At 47.3% G+C, this 23,257-nt stretch overlaps 1 protein-coding gene across 2 annotated transcripts in view; it reads right to left on the minus strand.

The window, feature by feature from the left end:
• Window positions 1-23,257, minus strand: part of LOC140398093 (regulator of microtubule dynamics protein 3-like) — a 583,369-nt gene that overhangs the window by 98,263 nt on the left and 461,849 nt on the right. For both annotated transcript variants that reach the window (XM_072486340.1, XM_072486332.1), the window contains exon 8: window positions 812-889. In XM_072486340.1, the coding sequence (XP_072342441.1) occupies window positions 812-889 (78 nt within the window). The remainder of the gene's footprint in view (window positions 1-811; window positions 890-23,257) is intronic.

Here is a 23,257-nt window from a genome sequence, read left to right on the forward strand (position 1 = left end):
ATCAGCAGATTCAGCTGCTCCATCCACTCTCAGAATTGCCCTGTTTCCAGCTTCTCTACTGTTCTTGTATTGCCCAGAATAGCTGCCAGAAATCTCTGCCTTCACCTCTCCCACCCTATTTGGCTTGTGTGCACCCCGCAAAATGGGACGGGCAAAGTAAAATATCAGTCAATTTTTGCTTAATTACTTGAACCATCAGCTAATTACTTGTTTAGTGAAGAGTTAGGGCTTCTGCTATTATGATGCCCTATTTTACAAAGACATGGGAGGGCCATCAGCCTGGACACCTCTATATAATCCAACCCATACTTCTTTGTTCAAAAATGAGCAGGTTAGGTGAATTGACTAATTGTCCCTTAGTGTCCAAAGGTTAGGTGGGGTTATGGGGTTACAGCAATGGGGTGGGGAGTGAGCCTAGGTAGGGTGCTCTTTCAGAGGTTTGGGTGTAGACTCAATGGGCTGAATAGCCTCCTTCTGCACTGTAAAGATTCTATGAAACAAGAAAGAGACAACATGAAGTATGTAAGCTAAATAATGACAGAACAAGCATTGCTATCATACAAAGTGGAGTGTCACATTTCATCCTATGGACACAGATGTGGTTGAAGAGTTCAAAAAGAAATATACACGCAAAAAGCATGAGGCACGCTGTAAATGAAGAGCCTTGATTCATATTTTTTTTCAGCAACACATGATTAGGAGCTCAGTGCCAAGGAAATATATTGTCAAACGTAACCAGCGACTGCCAACTTTGTATTACACAGGATATACTATGAAAGCAACCCCCTCCTCTTTATACACGACTTATTACCTCATAGCACCATCTGCCCAACAAGTAGTATAAAGAAGGGTCATTTCGCTTCAGGTCAATGGCCTTATCGATGTGTTCCTAGAAAAATAGCGAGAAACAAAGTTAGATTGTTAACTTGTTAATACAGCAGTTGAGAAGTCAGCAGAAACTGATCTGATTTCTCTACAGACTAATGCATACACATCCAAAACGTGAAAGTATAGTTCAGGCCAACTTTCTTTTGCTCTGATATGATTATTTTTCCTCTCGCCATGAACCCCCCACAAAAATCCAAAGGGTGCTGAGCAAGTGTTCCATTGCTAGAGGTGCCATATTTTATACGCGATGTTAATCTGAGGTTGTCTGCTTGTTCAGGTGGATATAAAAGATCCCAAGACACTGTTTGGAGAAGAGCAACACCGAGCCAATTTTTATCCCTTCGTCAACATCTTGAACAGATTAACGAATCATTTATCTCACTGTTGTTTGCCATAACTTCCTGTGCGCAATTTGGCTACAGTGTTTGGATACACAACAGCAATTACACTTCAAGAGTAATTCATTGCTTCTGAAACACTCGAAGTTCAAAATAATTTTTTTTCTACATATCCTTTCTGAAGCTAAAGGTTGTGCATTAAGCTGGAAAATTCCAGCAGAGCAAGAGGTTGTTAAGCCCATCATATGTGCCAGTTTTACAGCAGCACAAAATTAATCTAATGTCCCTATTCCCTCCCAAAGCCTTGTTTCTTTCTCTTTTCCGATATTTATCCATTTTCTCTTAAAATAATCAATGATTTCTGCTTCACTGTTTTCCTGTGGCAAAGTATTCCATTGTCTGACAACTCTCTCTAAAAAGCCATCTCCTCTAACTTCTATGATCTCTGACTCCCTTACCAGAGATAAAGGGCGCAACGTTACCACTGTGTTGCGCGTGGCACAGATCTGGGTGCGCCGGGTAAATAGCAGGGAAGGCCAAAATCGAGATTTGCCCCTGGCATGAACCAATTTGAAATTCACCCGGCTTACTCCTGACGCCGAGTTCCAGATTTCGCCCCAAAGTGGCAAGCATATCATTAACCCTCATTTGCATTCACATGAATCTCATTAGTGAGATTGAATTCGAATGCAATAGCTTCCCAGGAATTACCTGATTCCACAGTGGGAAGTTACATGGGCGCCCTTTAGTACTTCTTTTGGGGTCACGGTTTGGGCTTGGTCGGGCAGAGGGGAGGCTAAAGCGTCTCAGGTCGGGGGTTACCCCTAGGCCCGGGGGGGGTAGGTTTTGCATCTGTGAGGCCTTCAAGCAGCCTGTCCTACCAGACTCTTCCAGGACAAAGGCCTGCTTTGGCTTCAATGCTGAAAGTCAATTTCATTGCCTTTGACTGTAAGCAGCCTCTAGTTGCACAGCTGAAGGCGATTGCAAATGTTAAATTACTTGTGAGAGCATTTCCCAGCTGCAGGTTGTGTTTGCTGCTTGCTTCTGCTTGGCAACAAATGCCTGAAGGCTTCAGCTGAGAATTTGTTGCTGTTTGCTGCTGCCTTTTCTGCTTGCTTGCTGCCTCTCCCCCTTGGAATTACTTGCTGCTTTCTGGACGAGTAGAAGGAGGAAAGAAGGTGGTTGCCTTTCGGTCTCTTTTACCTGGAGTTTAGCGAGGGGAGGATTTTGGTGGGCCTACTACCGGGTTGAGAATGCAGGAGGACTTGCTTGAGCAGACTGTGGATGTTTTTAAAGGTCTGTTTTGTGTGTTGACTGTGTATTCGGTTCTGGAGCTGTGGGCCACCTGTTAATGCCCTGTGGTCCTGTGGTGGGGAGGGCAGCCCAGCTCGACTGCGCAGCCCGGAGATTGTGCCGGGACACTTTCATGGACTACTGGTGACTTTTTATGTTCAGTAGCCATCTGCTGCTCCTGTTATGGAAGCTGTGCAGGTGTTCCTTGGTTTCCTTTTGCTCTATGTTTGTTGGGAGGGGGGAATTGTATGATGGATACTATGTACCTGTGTATTTGTGGATTATGTTTTTGCCAGTGCAGCCCCTCCTGTCTCTGTGGCCTGGAGGTTGTTGGAAAATGCAGCCAGTGCTCAGTGCTGGAAAGGGGGAGGGGGTTTTCACTTTCTCTGCCTCCTCCGCTATGCTCCAGGTCAGTGAGATTTTCTGGTGGTTGGCTTACCATGTGGCTTTCCACTGACGCAGGTCCACTGTAGGGGTTGCCGGGTTGGGGTTTCTGGGTGTGATGCACGATCAATCGCTACTGAAGCGAGATTGTAGTCCAATTGAAGGCTTTAATGAACAAGTAGTTACCCCAGCAGCTCCGGTACAGAATGACTGCTGTGGGTGAAACACAGACTCTTATGCTCCACCTGCTGGGCGGAACCAGCAGGCAGGTTCTACCACTCATACTACAGTATAAGGTACATCCCACCTAGGTACCGCAATACCCCTAATATAGCCTACCACAGGCTGTCAAGTGATTGGTGTCAGCATTGTATTGTCCTTTATAATTTGATACTGTCAATAAACTAAAATATTTGCAGGTTGTGTTTGCTGCTTGCGGCTGCAGATGCCTGGAGGCTGCTGTTGCTGTTTTCTTTCTTTTCTGTAGCCGGAAAAAAGGACAATTATTTGTAAGAGAACCTGGATCCTGAAATACCGGGCTCAGGGGGACGTACGCGTTCAGAAAGCAATCCAGTTTGAAGCAAGAAGACATTGCGGGGCCTGGTGTGCGATAGTGTTCCAAATGGGCCACCTGATGACACTGTTGAAGAAATGCTTTTGCAGATTGCTGATGTTTTTGTTGCTGGTGTGCTGAGATCTGCATGTAACTGGCACTTCACAGTGGGTTAAACATGCTGAAGGTCAAGGAAGTTCAATTTCACCTTGAGCACTGGTGGAATATGTGGATGTCAGGATTTGGATGCAGTGAGATTGGGCCGTGTGGAAGGGTCTGCATAGCTGTGGCTTCTGAACGGAGCATGGCACTGATATTTGGAACAAGTAACACATTGATGGAAAGATCATTTCTACGACAAAGTTCTGGACATTATAGCACATTCTCAGGTTTATCCTCCGTTTCTGTTGAGGAACCTGCGAGGGGGTGATACCGTGTTTTTGTTTTCTTTGTGAAAATGAGCTGATATAGCTTTGTATTGGTACTAATATGGAATGGTGACGTTTCCTTGTTGTTTAATGGTTAGTGTGCTATGCGGAATGTTACGCAGTTGATTAAAAAAATTTTTGGTACTGTTGACTGTTTAATAAACAAAATATTCTCAACTCTCAAGTGCTTCCTTGAGGGTGCAGGTGCCATGTCTCAGGGAATGATTAGTGCATAGCATTTCAAGGAAACTTTGAAGCCTGAACAGTGTGCCTGAACTCTTGGAGTGTCAGCATCTTAAGAGGCAGCTGCCAACAATCAAACACAAAGAGCTGGGCTTTAGCACTGGAGATCCTCCCGTGACCAAAGGGATCAGGGGAGGACACCTGAGCACAGTCTCCCGAATGTTCCCGGCAGAGGTCTGGGGTCAAGGGGCTCCTGATGTGGCCGGGGGTGAGTGTGCTGAGCAAGGTTTTCCAGCACTGGCTCGTTGGATGGCACTCTAAGAGAAAGCGGGACAGTCATGCTAAGGGTGGGAGAGGGCTTGTGGGAGCACCTCCCGGACTTGGCACCCAGTGGAGGACACCCACTGCTGATGGCCATGAAGATCACCAGAGCCCTCAACATCAATGCCACCGGTTCATTCCAGGGATCGAGCGGGGACCTGTGCGGCATTTCACAATCTAGAACCCACAGGTGCATCCAGGAGGTCACGGATGCCCTGTATGTCCAGGCATCAGACTTTATTGCTTTTGAACTGGAAAAGGTCTACCAAGATGCCTGTGCAGCGGGATTCTATGCCATCACCGGGATACGCTGCTCCAGGGGGCATTAGATGGGTCGCACGTCACCCTGCACGCACTGGGACATCAAAGAGTGCCCTTTATTTACGGGAAGGGGTTCCACTCCCTGAATGTTTAGATTGTGCGTGACCTCCACCTCTGTATCATGCACATGCATACGCTACCCAGGGACAGCTACATCCTGGGGCACTTTGAGATACCTGGGGCACTTCGAGATACCTGGCGGACCGAAGGCCACCCCAGGATGACGAGTTGGCTCTTGGCGGACAGGGGATTCCCGCTGAGGCCCTGTCTGATGACGCCGGTGTGGAGGCCTGAGACTGAGGTGGAGGCTCGACATAATGAGGCCCACTCCACCACCCATGCTGCCACTGAGCGCTGTTTCGGACTGCTGAAAAAGCAATTCCAATGCCGCGACCACTCTTGTGGTGCCCTGCAGTACACCCCCAGAGGATCTCCTACTTTGTGATGGTCTGCTGTGCCCTCCACAACCTGGCACAGTAGTTGGGCAACATGCTCGGACTCCTCCAATCGGCTTTGCAGTTGCTGGAATGTCCCTGACATCCCCTTCTGAATGTCACAGCTCTGGCCTATCATCTTCATCAGCTCTGGGAGAACCTTGTCCAACGGCTCAGCATCTGACTGGGATGCAGCTGAGTCCTGGGATCCAGCAGAACTCTGACTGCTGACTCCTTTGGATTTTCATTCTTCTATCTGATGTTCATCTGCAACTGTGTGATGCTCACCAGATTGTGTCCCAGAAGCCTGCCCACTATCACCCATCGAGGTGTGTGTCTCTGCGCTGGTGGAAGGTGAGGGTCCTGGCTGTGATGCCTCGGTGGTGGTCTTCTCGGAGCTCTCCTCTGGGGTGGTCTCTTGGGTGGAAGTGGGGGTAAACAATTCCGGATGGCCCGGACTCGTCAGGTAGAAATCCTGCAGACAATGGACATGTGGTCAGTGAGAGGGAAGAATAATTTTGCCTGACATGAACAATTCACTTGAGACAGGTCATCTGGGTGAAGAGGCAGTAGATCCTCACCTCTGTGGTGGATGCCCCACATTGCTGTCGGTGACTGCTGTCAGGCGGCATGTGTGTGCACAGCACCTGGGCATGAAGGGATTGTGTTGGTGGGTGCCAGGGGGTTCTGAGGAACAAGCACGAAGAATAGACGTGGTTAGGGTGTGAGGCGTCAGCCAGTGATCTTTGGAGTGGGGGAGTTGAGAATTTGAGGGGTGGCAGGCAGAACTGATGCTGGGAGAGAGGTGGTAACTTCCCTTCCAGCTCGGTGGAGGTTGTTGGCCTTCTTCCCATATTAGATGGCTGTCCTCCTGATCATGCTGCCCTAACTGACAGCTGCTGCCACTGCCTCCCATGCGGCACTGCTGACACTGTTGCTGGTCCTCTGTCTTCCACGAGGAAACAGGGTGGCCCGCCTCTCATCTACAGCGTCGAGAAACCTGGGCAGGTCGGCCTCACCAAAGCAAGGAGCAGGTATGCAATGCTGCCATTCTTGTGTGTTGATTATGAGTGAGTGGTGGGGAAGTGTTTAAAGCTAACTCCCATCTGTGAGTGGCGAGAAGCTGAGGCATGAGTCCGGCATATCAGATGGTGATACAGCCAGTAATGGCGAGAAGCTTGTGGGGGCTCATTTTTAGCACCAAGTGCCGTTGAAGACAGGTTGCAAACTCGCCAACGTGGCCGTCGAGGACACTCCCAATATGTGCCCAAAATGACACTTCGAAATGTTTCCGTTGAATTGTGCCCAAACTCTTTCCCATTTTGGGAAAGCACCTTATCAAATTTAAAATCACTTTGCTGCCTGGGTGGCATAGTGGCTAGCACTGTTGCCTCACAGGGCCAAGGTCCTAGGTTCGATTCTGACCATGGGTGACTGTCTGTGTGGAGTTTGTACGTTCTCCCAGTGTCTGCGTGGGCTTTTTCTGGGTGCTCCGGTTTCCTCCCACAGTCCGAAGATCTGTGGGTTAGGGGAATTGGCCAACCTAAATTGCCCAAAGGTTAGGTGGGGTTACTGGACTAGGAGTGGGGGATTGGGCCGAGGTAGGGTGCTGTATCGGAGCAAGGGTCGGTGCAGATTCGATGGTCCAAATGGCCTCCTTCGGCACTGTAGGGATTCTATGATGATTCTATGATTTAAAATAAGGTGTAACAAATGATCGATTATCTTTCTCTGCTCTGGAGCTTCCCTGCCTCAAGTCTTTCCTTACGTTTTCCCACACAGGTATCATGTTCAGAAATCTAGCAATATACTTAACTGTGACCTGATATGTTTTGCACAAATTTATTATTACCTCTCAAACCTTAAACTGGAGATTGGACTTTTCAATGTTCCCTTCTTGTTTATGGGAAATTAGCTTTAACGTGAGGGCCTAGCAATGATTGGTAATTAATCATCCTCTAGTTTATAGAAACAATGTAGGGCTGAAGGGGATAATAATTTGGAATGGGAATTGATAGGCAATGATAAAGGAATTTGGAATTTGCACTGATTGAAAAAGTTACTGAGCTGAAACTGTGGCTGTGCCACCCTAGACTATTTTGCCTCCAAATTTCCTGGTTGCTGTCTGAATCATGGGCGCGATCCAACTGTCATGCTGTGGCAGAAAAGCAGCTCGCCGCGTCGCAGCATGGCCGATGAAAGATGGGGGACCCTGCTCCCGGGATCTACCCGGCTTGCCACGCCTCGCAGGATCCAACTTTTTGGCGAATCTACATTTAGAACGAGGCAGTAAGCCTCAGTCTAATATGCAGATTCTCGGGGTACCTGAGACTTTGGAATTCATCCCCTTCACCTCAGAGGTCTCAGGTGAGCGCCGTTCAGCACTGGTCCCCACAAACGGGGACCAGACGGAACAGCACTGCTGGGGATCTCGCAGGGGCACCCAGCTGCATGCCCTTTGGGAAGGGTGGTGCCCTGGCACTGCAGGTGCCACCTGGGCACCCTGGCAGTACCACATGGACACCCTGGAAGTGCCACCTTGGTGCCAGCCTGGCACGGCCAGTTGGCACAGGCACTGCCAAAGTGCCAGGTTGGCACTGCCAAGGTGTCCATGTGGTACAGCAAGTGTGCCCATGTGGTACTGCCAGGGTGCTATTGGGCCGGGGTGCCTGGTACGGGTGTTGGGGGATGTGGGGACCCTCACATACTGCGTTCGGGCTGGCTGGGGAAGGTCGGGGATGATTTTGGGGGCCTCTTACTACACTACATTGTACAAAACGGGGAGATGTATGGTCTTGCATTCCCCGTTCAGGCCCCTTATGCAACGTGAATTTCGTTGAATCGCCATGTGTTTCTCAGCACTGCGAGTGCCAAGAAACACGCCACTCAACGCGCTCGCTAGGGGACTTTGTTCCCTTTTGGGAGAATCGCGCCCAATGTATTTCACGGAAATCCTAAACCAAAAATAATTTGCACAAACATGCTTTCTTTGACCACTGGCAGGCAAATTTCTGAAAGTACTTATCAGATTTTCTAGATATGCTGCTAATACAAGCTAATTCATTGCAACTTGCATCATCACAGGATTCATTTAGCGGAGGCTTGGACCCAGGAACAGGTTGTAAGAAAGAACAAAGGCGAGGTTGAAAGAAAATCCAATGGAATTGGAAAGAAAGGGCGAATGAGAAAGAAAAAGCAACGCACTTTGAAAGGTGCTAGAAAAGAAACAGAGAAAAAAAACATGACTGCAAACGTTACAAGGATTAAACTTGGACCAGAATATTTTCTGTGTGACTGAATTCAAAAAACAATGACAAAAACAACATCCATGTACACACAGAAAAATAGATCAAAACTACAAGCCAAAAAATACAAGTCACATCTGACCCTGATCTGCAAGCTATGATTATTCCCCATGGTTCCCTGATAAAACAAATAATAGCACAGCAGACAGGCTCAATTTGTGAGCCAATTATTGAGTGACACAGTCCAAATTAATAAAAACTAAGACTTGCACTTATAAAACACCTTACCATATTCGGGAGAAACATCCAAATACACTTCACGTATCACTATTAATGTGTAGCCATTATTATCTAGTTAATGCAGCAGCCATGACCTGTTCATCTCTTTTACACAGGGGTTAGATTGCATCTAAAGCACAGAATCAGGCTTTTCGGCCCAACTGGTCTATACTGGCGTTTGTGCTCCACACAAACCTCCTCCCACTCCTCTTCATCTGATCTATCAGCATATCCTTCCAGTCCTTTCTCCCTAAAGCGCTTATTTAACTTCCTCTTAATCCATTAATGTCATTTACCTCAAACACACGATGTAGTAGTAAGTTCCACATTCTTGCTGTTCTCTGAATAAAGACATTTCTCGTGAATTCATTATTGTATTTAACAGTGACCATCTTATATTCACGACCTCTAGTTATGAACTTCTGAATAAATGGGGTACATTTTCTCAATTTCTACCCTATCAAACCTTAAAGGTCTTAAAGACCTCTCGCAGGTCAGCCTTCAGCCTTCCCCTTTTACACAGACCCAGCCTGTTCATCACCAAGAAAGGCTGAAAGTAAATATGTATAAATAAATGGGTCCTTTAGAGCTTGCAAAAGTGCAGGTGGCACACAGCTCCTAAGAAAGAGTTCGATTGGCTGAATGGCCATTTTCTGTTTCACATTTTTTAAGGCTCTAGAAATGATCTTCTGTGATCCTGAGGTTGAATGATGAATTCCTCAACATTCTTCTTCCTGTTATTGTGTTGGACGTGCTCCTCTTTCCTCTGTGTTCTTGAACTGACCCCATCCTTGGTGGCCTGGGTCAAGAGCAATAAACTGATCTGTAGACCACTTTCATTGGAAATCTCTCTCCAGGTGACGATCCAGCTGCAGATTCCAATATTGGATAAACCAGCGAATGATCCAACTGGAAGCAGGCTAGATTGGAGGTGAAGGCATTGTGCACTCAAGTTTACCCCACATGTGCCTTGAAATTGCACTAGGGTGCTTCGGTACTCCCACACACAGTCATGAAGGCCGGAATTCTCCAGCTGTTGATATTCTCTTTTCCCACTGGCAATGGGAAATTCCATTGACAAGCAGCGGAAAGAGAGAATCCTGCTGCCAACAAACAGCACACCGCCGAGAAACACATGTTTGGGGACTGGAGAATCCCCCCCCCCCAAGATTCCCTCCTGAATCAGGTGCGTACCTGAGCTGCTTGGTGGAAGGTCAAGTAAATCGGGTATCGGTGAGGAATACATTAATCAGTCATTTTAACTCTGCTACCTTCCTCCTCCCTGGGATCTCCACAATTTCCAGAGCAGTGAAGTAAAGTTGGTCCGTGTTCTTCCTGAAATTGAATCCTTAATTTCTACCCATTCTGTTTATCTCCCCGATCCCAAATTTAATACACCCACATTCTCCAAGCCCATGTGCCCTGCGCAGGAACGGACTGCAGCAGTTCAAAATGAATACCCAGCCCAGTCATTATTTGAAAGGAAAACAAGAATTCTTGGCCTTAAATGAATGCATGAGCAACATCTCCTGAATAAACCTTGCATCGTGTTTGGAAGAAGCCCAAGTATATGGCAAAATTTTCTCTTTATGGCACATTGAGAATATAACAAAAGAGAAAACTGGTGATGAAGACTGAGGCAAGAGAAAATGGGTGAGGCACTAAATTGTTGACAAAAGAAATGAAAACGGTGACCAGAGCAGAGAAGGCTCGCGCGACCGGATTCAAATGTTAACCGAAGAAAGAGCCGGCGATGCAGGAAGGTTTGAATAAAATGAAGCACAACCATGAGTATGCAGAACAAAAGTTTCAAAAACTGGCTTGCCGTTGGAAGTGGGTAGACTCTAGACTGCAGGGGCGTTGCACGTGACAAAGTGAAATAGGCTGCGGGAACGGGGATTCAAAATTCTTTCCGATTCTGTGCAAGCTAAAAGAAAAAATATAGATTTTGCATTGTGGATTAGGAGACCTCTTATTTCATACACAAAAAGGAAGGGAGGAAGGATGAAAAAAGTATAGATCTTGGGAACCTGTGTACAAAATGGCAGGCAAAGGTGGCACCATGGATGCATCTGATGAAGATGGTGAGACTTGGAACTTGTATGAAGGAAGATTTCAACTTTATTTCATAGCTAATCAATCACCAGAGGACCTAAAGTTTGCAACATTTCTCAGTTCGGAAGGATGTAAAACGTTTAAGTTACTGCAAAACTGGGCCAGGAGATAAGACCCACAGTGAATTGATGAAGATTTTACAAGGGCATTTCTCACCATAAAATTTACAGTGTAGAAGGAGGCCATTTGGCCCATCGAGTCTGCACCAGCCCTTGGAAAGAGCACTCTATCCCCATGACCCAGGAACCCCACCCAACCTTTTTGGACACCAAGGGCAATTTAGCAAGGCCAATCCACCTAAGCTGCACATCATTGGACTGTGGGAGGAACCGGAGCACCCGGAGGAAACCCACACAAAAACGGGGAGAACGTGCAGAATCCACACAGACAATGACCCAAGCCAGGAGTCGAACCTGGGACCCTGGAGCTGTGAAGCAACTGTGCTAACCACTGTGCTACTGTGCTGCCCCAAGACCACTTATAATTGTAAAAAGGTTTCGGTTCCACCATCGTAGTCAGGAAGAAGGTGAAAGCATCTTACAATTCATGGAAACCTTTCGAAGGTTAGCAAAATGATAGGCTTGGATGTGGGCTCCGCAACAAAGCTACTCACTGGAAGCGGCTTACTATAAGAGACTTAATTATTAAATCAGTAGAAATTGCCACGTCAAAAGAAGCTTCTCAGCAGCAAAAGAGGCTTCACAGATAGGAGCTGGAACAAGGAGCCACAAGATGGAGTTCACCAAAAACAAATATGCAAATGTACCCAATTCATTTTTTTTCCAATTAAGGGGCAATTTAGCGTGGTTAATCCACCTAGCTTGCACATATTTGGGTTGCGGGGGCGAAACCTACGCAAACACGGGGACAATGTGCAAACTTTACACGGACAGTGACCCAGAGCCGGGATCGAACCTGGGACCTCAGCGCCGTGAGGCTGCAGTGCTAACCCACTGTACCACCGTGCTGCCTAATATGCAAGAGTACAACCATGTCATCGGTGTGCACAAGTTAGACACTTAGTGGAGGAATGCTGGAGTAGATAAAATAAGTGCAAGAACTGTGGCAAAAAGGGCCATATTGTCAAAGCATGCTGGTCACGGCAAACATCACCGACACCTAGGATGTGTAAGAGGACAATAACATCTAAGTCTATTTTACAATGGTCGAAGTTCAAGACCCCTCAGGAGACAATGCACCTGAACAACTTCTAGAGCTGAAACTAGGTGTCTTGTTGTTATGGGCAATCAACAATGTTTCGGGATATTCCAAAACTTTGATGGTAACCAAGTCACAATGGAAGAGGATACAGGAGACAATCCATAACCAGAAGTTAAAATAAATTACCTATCAAATTGCCCCTGCAACTTGTTCCTCCCTGATCCTTTCACCCTGTACCTGGCCCATCCAAGATGGCCCCTTTCTCCGCTCCTGACCATGCTTTTTCTCCAGCTTCGTCGCGTCGCATCTCCCCTCCAGTCACAGCAACCTCTCTCAGCCTTCTCCCCCACCTCACTTCCATTCACCAGCATTACCTGCCAGCGTGGCAACTCCTGCCCAAAGGCTCCTCCTACCGACCCCCCCCACCCCTCCCTCACTCTCACCTCTTTGTTCCGTGAAGAAGGTTCCCCGCGGAACACCCCTCCCCCACCCAAACAAAGACTCATCTCGAACCACAGGTCACCTCTCCCAAAGACAAACTTAAAGAAATAACACAGCCACAGGCAGCAGGGAGGGGGGGGGGTTGAGAGTTCTCCACCATTTTATGCTCCTTGATAAAGCCATTGGCCACTTCTGGGGTCTCACAATAATATTCCCGGCCTTCATAAGACACCCATGGTTTTGTCGGGTAGAACACCGCAAACATGATCTGCCATTGATACAGCACCGCCTTGGCCCTGTTGAACCCCGCACACCATTTTGACAGTTCAGTTCAATGTCCTGGTATATTCGGACCTCGTTCCCCTCCCATTCGCAGTTCTGCTTCTCCCAGGCCCACTGCAGGATCTTCTTTGTCCACAAACTTGTGGAGTCTCACGTTCACTGCCCGCCGTGGCTCCCCAGCTCTTGGCTTCTGCTTCAGAGATCCAAGTGCTCTGTTCACCTCCGGTGCCTTGTCTAGCACCTCCTCCACCATCAGCCCCGCCAGCATCCTCGAAACATACCTCATGGCACTTGCACCTTCCACTCCTTCAGGCAGGCCGACTATTCGCAGATTCTGCCTTCTCAACCTGTTTTCCTGCTCCTCCACCTTTGCTCTCAGCGTCTTACAGATGTCTCCTAAGAGCCCCATCTCTGCCTCCAGTTCTACACTCTATCGCTGTGTTCCGACATCATCCTCTCCATCTCTCACATTTGCGACGCCTGTACCTTCAGACATTTCTCCACCTTTCCCATTGAGCATGTCAGGGGTGCCACAGGCCCTTCAATAGCCTTCGATTGATCCTCCTGCATCTCCTTCCTCTGCTGGTGGAACTCTTCCCTGATTAAGGCCATCAACTGTTCCATCTCGGGCCTTCCAACGTGCACTGACCCTTCCCCTTCCACCACCTTTGCAATAGCTGCTGCCCAAAGGTCCTTTCAAACTCCTTGGCCAGGTCCTTCTGCCGGGTTTTATAACCAGCAGACATGCCACTCCCAGGGGAAACTGCTCCTCAGACCTTTAGTTCCACTTTTCCATTGTAATTACACCCGATTTCAGGTACACAGAGCTCTTTTCTGCACCTTCAAGCAGGAGTTGCCCTGTGTGCGACCACTCACACCATGGCCGCCATTGGAAGTCCCAGTTCTTCCAATTTTCAGTCTGTCACCTGTGGAGGAATGGTAGCAGTACTCCGTCTTTCTGGCACATGGCTATCTCTATTTGATTCGCTTTTTGTACTCCTTCGAGCTGTGTTTCTCTTTATTAACAACCTGTCTTCTTTTATCCGACACCATAAGTTTGTCCCAGAAATTTGCACTCCGTTCGTTCCTAGAGTGGACTTGAATTTTCTTTTCCATGGTTTTTTCCATGTTCTTGTTGACCGTATGTTTCATAAATGGAACCTTCATTTCCACTTGTTTCACAATTTCAGCCAAACATTTAGTTAGTGTTTCATTTTCAAATCGTTTTACAAGTCTATGAATCTTTTCATTCAGCTCAATGTTTCTTCTGTTGCGCTTCCATTCTACTATTCAAACCAGACTTAATTTCTTCTTGTTGAATGATCAAACCTTCCTTTTGCATTTGATCTTGCAGGATAATCAACTGTTCTTTCAACTGTTTATTTTCTCACTGTCTCGCTTTGAGGTGTCTTGTTGCCCTATTTCTGGGGCTCTTGTTGACGAATCTCTGAGGTATTTTGTTGCCCACACTCTGGGGTCTTCTGTTGCTTCTGGCACAGTTGCCCTCTTTCGAATCATGGAATCATAGAATTTAGAGTGCAGAAGGAGGCCATTCGGCCCATCGAGTCTGCACCGGACCTTACAAAGAGCACCCCACTGAAGCCTACGTATCTAACCTATCCCCGTAACCCAGTAACACTAAGGGCAATTTAGCATGGCTAATCCACCTAACCGCACGTCTTGTTTCACAGGTCGGCGCAACATCGAGGGCCGAAGGGCCTGTACTTCGCTGTAATGTTCTATGTTCTATGTTTGGACTGTGGGAGGAAACCGGAGCACCCGGAGGAAACCCACGCAGAATAGGGGAGAACGTGTAGACTCCGCGCAGACAGTGACTCAGCCGGAAATCAAACCTGGGACCCTGGAGCTGTGAAACAACTGTTCTAACCACTATGCTACCGTGCTGCCCTGGGTCTTGGGTCTCTTGATGCCATTGGCAGAATTGTCCTCTCCCTGGGAGCTCCTGTTGGCCTCGGCAGAGTTGTTTTCTCTCTGGGGTCTCTTGTTGTCTTCGGCAGAGTTGCCCTCTCTCTGGGGGTTCTTGCTCCCCTCGGCGGAGCTGTGCTCTCTCTAGGGCCTTGCTATCTGTGCTGGAGGTACTCGCTCTCTGGAGTATCTTGTTGCCCTTGGCAGAGCTTCACTCTCTCTGGGGTCTCTTATTGCCCTTGGCAGGATTGCTCTCTCTTTGGGTCTCTTGTTGACCTCAGGTGCTTTATTAGGAGTATGCTGGACCATTCTTGTGCCTGGTGCAGCCGTTTCCTGATCACAAATGTACCTGGCTTTTCTAATTTTCTGTCCATGACTGTTTTTACTTGTATCTACTGCTTTAAATGTTGTCTCTTTAAGACAGTAACCATTTTGTTTTAACTTCAGGTTGTCAGCAGCTTGTTGACTTTCTTTGCTTGCAAGTTTCCTGTGCTTTTTGGGATCTTGGCAGTTGTGGGATGCTGTTGTTTCTGGTAAGTTATCTGTAATGTTAAGACTTTTTTCATTTAAAAACAAACCAGCACATTGCTGCCTTTAAACTCTGCCGGTTTTATTTGTTGTGTACTTTGGGAGCACTTCTGGAGCTTGGCGACTGCGTTTCCCTTTAAAGATGCGAGCTGGTGGTTCTGGCTGTGCTTTTCCCACACTTACTGGGATCCCCAGGATCGTGGGCTGCTTTGTTTTTTTAAAACTTCTTTCTTGCTTTCAAAGAAAGCCACAGAAGCAATTTATTCGGTTTTTACTCCGCAGGTGTTTTTATCTTCTTTTTTCCTCTCTCCCACCAAAGCTCTGTGTTTTTCTTCCCATTGTGTGATTTTTGGTTGGCTCATGATCTGATATAAGCCTATTTTTAAAAATTAATCTGCAGCACTGCTTTCTGTGAACTCGGCTTGCCTTAAAGGGCATTTTTAAAAACTTTTGTTACACTCTACAGGTTTTTCTTTACTCTGCAATTTTTCATCTGTTCTGCCTGCTTTCCTGTTTCGCACAGGGTTGTTTTTCTTACTTGTAGCTGTATTCCAGCTTCTCCGATGTACTGAGCATCTTTGGGACTGCTACCTATTCTATAAGGTCTATAAGGTAAGTGCAGCTTCTTTTTGTGTACTTTTGATCACTCGTTTTGTGGTCTTTCACCCAGGGGTCTTGCCATTTTTCTTCTTAGGTGCACATCACTCTAGTTAAGCTTCAGTTTTTCATAGCTTAGGATACTGTTGTGGATTCATTCATTTAATTGCCACCTTTCCTACTGCTGTTGATGACAACCGCTGATCACCATGATACTGTTGCCATTGGTCATCACCGCCAATATCACCACTGTATACCATGTTATAGAACATAGAACAATACAGCGCAGTACAGGCCCTTCGGCCCACGATGTTGCACCGAAACAAAAGCCATCTAACCTACACTATGCCATTATCATCCATATGTTTATCCAATAAACTTTTAAATGCCCTCAATGTTGGCGAGTTCACTACTGTAGCAGGTAGGGCATTCCACGGCCTCACTACTCTTTGCGTAAAGAACCTACCTCTGACCTCTGTCCTATATCTATTACCCCTCAGTTTAAAGTTATGTCCCCTCGTGCCAGCCATATCCATCCGCGGGAGAAGGCTCTCACTGTCCACCCTATCCAACCCCCTGATCATTTTGTATGCCTCTATTAAGTCTCCTCTTAACCTTCTTCTCTCCAACGAAAACAACCTCAAGTCCATCAGCCTTTCCTCATAAGATTTTCCCTCCATACCAGGCAACATCCTGGTAAATCTCCTCTGCACCCGCTCCAAAGCCTCCACGTCCTTCCTATAATGCAGTGACCAGAACTGTACGCAATACTCCAAATGCGGCCGTACCAGAGTTCTGTACAGCTGCAACATGACCTCCCGACTCCGGAACTCAATCCCTCTACCAATAAAGGCCAACACTCCATAGGCCTTCTTCACAACCCTATCAACCTGGGTGGCAACTTTCAGGGATCTATGTACATGGACACCTAGATCCCTCTGCTCATCCACACTTTCAAGAACTTTACCATTAGCCAAATATTCCGCATTCCTGTTATTCCTTCCAAAGTGAATCACCTCACACTTCTCTACATTAAACTCCATTTGCCACCTCTCAGCCCAGCTCTGCAGCTTATCTATATCCCTCTGTAACCTGCTACATCCTTCCACACTATCGACAACACCACCGACTTTAGTATCGTCTGCAAATTTACTCACCCACCCTTCTGCACCTTCCTCTAGGTCATTGATAAAAATGACAAACAGCAACGGCCCCAGAACAGATCCTTGTGGTACTCCACTTGTGACTGTACTCCATTCTGAACATTTCCCATCAACCACCACCCTCTGTCTTCTTTCAGCTAGCCAATTTCTGATCCACATCTCTAAATCACCCTCAATCCCCAGCCTCCGTATTTTTTGCAATAGCCTACCGTGGGGAACCTTATCAAACGCTTTGCTGAAATCCATATACACCACATCAACTGCTCTACCCTCGTCTACCTGTTCAGTCACCTTCTCAAAGAACTCAATAAGGTTTGTGAGGCATGACCTACCCTTCACAAAGCCATGCTGACTATCCCTGATCATATTATTCCTATCTAGATGATTATAAATCTTGTCTCTTATAATCCCCTCCAAGACTTTACCCATTACAGACGTGAGGCTCACCGGTCTATAGTTGCCGGGGTTGTCTCTGCTCCCCTTTTTGAACAAAGGGACCACATTTGCTGTCCTCCAGTCCTCTGGCACTATTCCTGTAGCCAATGATGACATAAAAATCAAAGCCAAAGGTCCAGCAATCTCTTCCCTGGCCTCCCAGAGAATCCTAGGATAAATCCCATCAGGTCCCGGGGACTTATCTATTTTCAGCCTGTCCAGAATTGCCAACACCTCTTCCCTACGTACCTCAATGCCATCTATTCTATTAGCCTGGGGCTCAGCATTCTCCTCCACAACATTATCTTTTTCCTGAGTGAATACTGACGAAAAATATTCATTTAGTATCTCGCCTATCTCTTCAGACTCCACACACAATTTCCCATCCCTGTCCTTGACTGGTCCTACTCTTTCCCTAGTCATTCGCTTATTCCTGACGTACCTATAGAAAGCTTTTGGGTTTTCCTTGATCCTTCCTGCCAAATACTTCTCATGTCCCCTCCTTGCTCGTCTTAGCTCTCTCTTTAGATCCTTCCTCGCTACCTTGTAACTATCCATCGCCCCAACCGAAACTTCACACCTCATCTTCACATAGGCCTCCTTCTTCCTCTTAACAAGAGATTCCACTCCCTTGGTAAACCACGGTTCCCTCGCTCGACGCCTTCCTCCCTGTCTGACCGGTACATACTTATCAAGAACACACAGTAGCTGATCCTTGAACAAGCCCCACTTATCCAGTGTGCCCAACACTTGCAGCCTACTTCTCCACCTTATCCCCCCCAAGTCACGTCTAATGGCATCATAATTGCCCTTCCCCCAGCTATAACTCTTGCCCTGCGGTGTATACTTATCCCTTTCCATCATTAACGTAAACGTCACCGAATTGTGGTCACTGTCCCCAAAGTGCTCTCCTATCTCCAAATCCAACACCTGGCCTGGTTCATTACCCAAAACCAAATCCAACGTGGCCTCGCCTCTTGTTGGCCTGTCAACATATTGTTTCAGGAAACCCTCCTGCACACACTGTACAAAAAACGACCCATCTATTGTACTCGAACTATATCTTTTCCAGTCAATATTTGGAAAGTTAAAGTCTCCCATAATAACTACCCTGTTACTTTCGCTCTTATCCAGAATCATCTTCGCCATCCTTTCCTCTACATCCCTAGAACTATTAGGAGGCCTATAAAAAACTCCCAACAGGGTGACCTCTCCTTTCCTGTTTCTAACTTCAGCCCATACTACCTCGGAAGAAGAGTCCCCATCTAGCATCCTCTCCACCACCGTAATACTGCTCTTGACTAGCAGCGCCACACCTCCCCCTCTTTTTCCTCCTTCTCTGAGCTTACTAAAACACTTAAACCCCGGAACCTGCAACATCCATTCCTGTCCCTGCTCTATCCATGTCTCTGAAATGGCCACAACATCGAAGTCCCAGGTACCAACCCATGCTGCCAGTTCCCCTACCTTGTTTCGTATACTCCTGGCATTGAAGTAGACACACTTCAAACCACCTACCTGAACACTGGCCCCCTCCTGCGACGTCAAATCTGTGCTCCTGACCTCTATACTCTCATTCTCCCTTACCCTAAAACTACAATCCAGGTTCCCATGCCCCTGCTGCATTAGTTTAAACCCCCCCAAAGAGCACTAACAAATCTCCCCCCCAGGATATTTGTGCCCCTCAGGTTCAGATGTAGACCATCCTGTCTGTAGAGGTCCCACCTTCCCCAGAAAGAGCCCCAGTTATCCAGAAATCTGAATCCCTCCCGCCTGCACCATCCCTGTAGCCACGTGTTTAAATGCTCTCTCTCCCTATTCCTCATCTCACTATCACGTGGCACGGGCAACAACCCAGAGATAACAACTGTTTGTTCTAGTTCTGAGCTTCCATCCTAGCTCCCTGAAAGGCTGCCTGACATCCTTGTCCCCTTTCCTACCTATGTCGTTAGTGCCAATGTGGACCACGACTTGGGGCTGCTCCCCCTCCCCCCTGAGGACCCGGAAAACACGATCCGAGACATCACGTACCCTTGCACCTGGGAGGCAACATACCAAACGTAATATGGTGTCTCATTACTGTGGGGGTGTCACAGGGGGGAGAGCTTGAGACTTGTATGTTTAACCATGAACCATTTATTGGTAGTCTTTAACTGTTCACAGATTCCAGCTTACAGTCATGCATGGAACTGCTGTCTACATGCAGGTAAGCTCAGGCGCCAGAATGTGGTGACTAGGGGCTTTTCATAGTAACTTCATTGAAGCCTACTTGTGACAATAAGCGATTATCATTATTAAGAGCAGAGTTCTGTTACTGGACTGTTCTCTCAGAATCTATTATCACGTGACTCTACACATCACACCTTGGGCGGTGCCATTTTCCAGTCCCACATTAACCCTTACTCTGCCAACCACCTTTACATTATGCATACAACGTCACAACAGAGGCCTGCAAAACTAAGTGACTATTGGACAGCTGCAGAGGGACACTTTAACATTTTCATCTACCATGTTTGTGTAAACTTTGGATGAGCTATTTAAATCCAGTGTTAGTACAACGTTCTGGACTTTACCCTTTGGTCACAATGGAGAGAGGACAATGAACCCGGCGACAGGCAGCAGCACCTAAAAGAGGGGGAGGGAGGACATAAAGATAGACCGCAGCAGCTAACAGAATGGAGGAAAGAGGTCCCAGAAACAGGCAGAAGTACCGAAAAGAAAGGGATAGAGCACCAGGGGACCGACAACAGCACCTAGAAGAGTGAGGTAATAATAATATTTATTAGTGTCACAAGTAGGCTAACATTAACACTGCAATGAAGTTACTGTGAAGAGGAGGACCTGGAGACAACCTAGAGACAGACAATAGCACCTAGAAGAGTGAGATGGAGGAGGACCTGGAGACAGACAAAAGCCCCAGGAAGAGTGAGATAGAGGAGAACCTGGCGACAGACAATAGCACCTAGAAGAACAAGATAGAGGAGGACCTGGAGACAGAACCCGATTTCAAATCAAAGGCCTTCTCTATGAGCTTTTGGAAGTCCACAAGGGCTTTTACGGGCAATTGTGACAGGTTTTTTGACATCCGTTGCCGTCCTGAAAATCGGTCAGAGTCCACCGGTGGTAACTCTGATAAAACAATGTATTTTGGTGGGTGAGAAAAACATATTAAACAGACAACTGTTTTCAGTGGCAAGAGAAACACTTAAAAACAAAGTATTTTACTGGCAAGAAAGCAAGACAAAATAAAATCCTAATGCAAAAAAGGACTATATATAAATGATATAAAAATAAAAGTCTGTTGAAGTACAGGGTGGCGGATGCCTAAGTCTGTGAAGCCACTATGGGGCGGTGGCGCCTTAACTCTGTTCAGACATTCTCAGATGCCTGATTCCCTTGGGTTGCACTGACTGTGGGCAGCACGGTAGCATTGTGGATAGCACAATTGCTTCACAGCTCCAGGGTCCCAGGTTCGATTCTGGCTTGGATCCTCCCCGTGTGTGCGTGGGTTTTCTCCGGGTGCTCCGGTTTCCTCCCACAGTCCAAAGATGTGCAGGTTAGGTGGACTGGCCATGATAAATTGCCCTTAGTGTCCAAAATTGCCCTTAGTGTTGGGTGGGGTTACTGGGTTATGGGGATAGGGTGGAGGTGTGGACCTTGGGTAGGATGCTCTTTCCAAGAGCCGGTGCAGACTCCGGGTGCTCCGTTTTCCTCCCTCTGTCCAAAGATGTGCGGGTTCGGTGGATTGGTCATGGTAAAGTGTCCAAAAGTTAAGTGAGGTCGCTGGTTTGTGGGGATAGGGTGGAGCTGTGGGCTTATGTAGGATGCACTTTCAGGGGCGGGTGTAGACTCGATGGGCCGAATTCTATGAACCTGGAGACAGACAATAGCACCGAGAAGAGGGAGATAGAGGAGGATCTGGAGACAGACAATAGCCCCAGGAAGAGTCAGATAGAGGAGAACCTGGAGACAGACAACAGCACCTAGAAGAGTGAGATAGAGGAGGACCTGGAGAAAGACAATAGCACCAGGAAGAGTGAGCTAGAAGAGAATCTGGAGACAGACAATAGCACCTACAAGAGCGAGATAGAGGAACTGGAAAGAGACAATACACCAGGAACAGTGAGATAGAGGTGGACCTGGAGACAGACAATAGTACCAGGAAGAGCGAGATGGAGGAGGACCTGGAGACAGACAATAGTACCAGGAAGAGCAAGATAGAGGAGGATCTGGAGACAGACAATAGTACCAGGAAGAGCAAGATAGAGGAGGACGTAGAGACGGAAAATAGCACCAGGAAGAGTGAGATAGAAGGGGACCTGGAGACAGACAATAGCACCAGGCAGAGTGAGATAGATCAGGACCTGGAGACAGACAATAGCAGAAGGAAGGATGAGGTAGAAGAGAACCTGGAGACAGACGATAGCACCAGGAAGAGTGAGATAGAGGAGGACCTGGAGACAGGCAACAGTACCTGGAAGAGTGAGATGGAGCAGGACCTGGAGACAGACAATAGTTTGGAAGAGTGAGATAGAGGAGGACCTGGAGACAGACAATAGTACCTGGAAGAGTGAGATAGAGGAGGACCTGGAGACTGACAATACACCAGGAAGAGTGCGATAGAGGAGGACCTGGAGACTTGACAAAAGCAGCAGGAAGAGTGAGATAGAGGAGGACTGGAGACAGAAAATACACCAGGAAGAGTGAGATAGAGGAGCACCTGGAGACAGACAATAGCTCCAGGAAGAGCGAGATAGAGGAGGACCTGGAGACAGACAATACACCAGGAAGAGTGAGATAGCGGAGTACCTGGAGACAGACAATAGTACCTGGAAGAGTGAGATAGAGGAGGACCTGGAGACTGACAATACACCAGGAAGAGTGCGATAGAGGAGGACCTGGAGACTTGACAAAAGCAGCAGGAAGAGTGAGATAGAGGAGGACTGGAGACAGAAAATACACCAGGAAGAGTGAGATAGAGGAGGACCTGGAGACAGACATTAGTATCTGGGAGAGCGAGATAGTGGAGGACCTGGAGACAGACAATCGCCCCAGGAAGGGTGAGGTATGGGAGAACCTGGAGACAGACACCAGGAAGAGTGAGATAGAGGAGGACCTGGAGACAGACAACAGCACCTGGAAGAGTGAGATAGAGGAGGACCTGGAGACAGACAATAGTACCAGTAAGAGCGAGATAGAGAAGGACCTGGAGACAGACAATAGCTCCAGGAAAAGCGAGATAGAGAAGGACCCGGAGACAGCAATACACCAGGAAGAGCGAGATAGAGGACGACCTGGAGACAGACAATAGCACCAGGAAGAGAGAGATAGAGGAAGACCTGGTGACAGACAATAGCACCAGGAAGAGTAAGATAGAGGAGGTCCTGGAGACAGACAACAGCACCTAGAAGAGTGAGATAGGAGGAGGACCTGGAGACAGACAGTAGCACCAGGAAGAGTGAGATAGAGGACGACCTGGTGTCAGGCAATAGCACCTAGAAGAGTGAGATAGAGGAGGACTTGGAAGCAGACAATACACCAGGAAGAGTGAGATAGACGAGGACCTGGAGACAGACAATTGTACCAGGAAGTGCTATCCAATGTGTGTCTCCAAAGTTGACCAGCTACATTCTGAGAAAAACCAAAGTGTGATGTCACCGGAAAACAGGTAGTTGCCTGGCTGGTGAGCATTTTTCACATTTATCTTTTAAAGCTCAGGTGACTTTAATAACTCTAAGCTTTTATTAGAGTTAGTAAGCTTTACTAATAATATCAAAGCTTTTAGGTTGGCAGGTGACTATTTCCTATTTATCTGAATTAGGGAATTTCAATCGGGTTAAGTAGAATATTTATCAAAATAAGAATACAAGCACAGGCAAGATTAGAGTTAAAAAATAATCAGTAAAGCCGAGATACCAGGTTCAATCCCAGGCTTTGGGAAG

This window comes from Scyliorhinus torazame, chromosome 2 (assembly GCF_047496885.1).
Source record: "Scyliorhinus torazame isolate Kashiwa2021f chromosome 2, sScyTor2.1, whole genome shotgun sequence".
NCBI classification, from domain to species: Eukaryota; Metazoa; Chordata; class Chondrichthyes; order Carcharhiniformes; family Scyliorhinidae; genus Scyliorhinus; species Scyliorhinus torazame.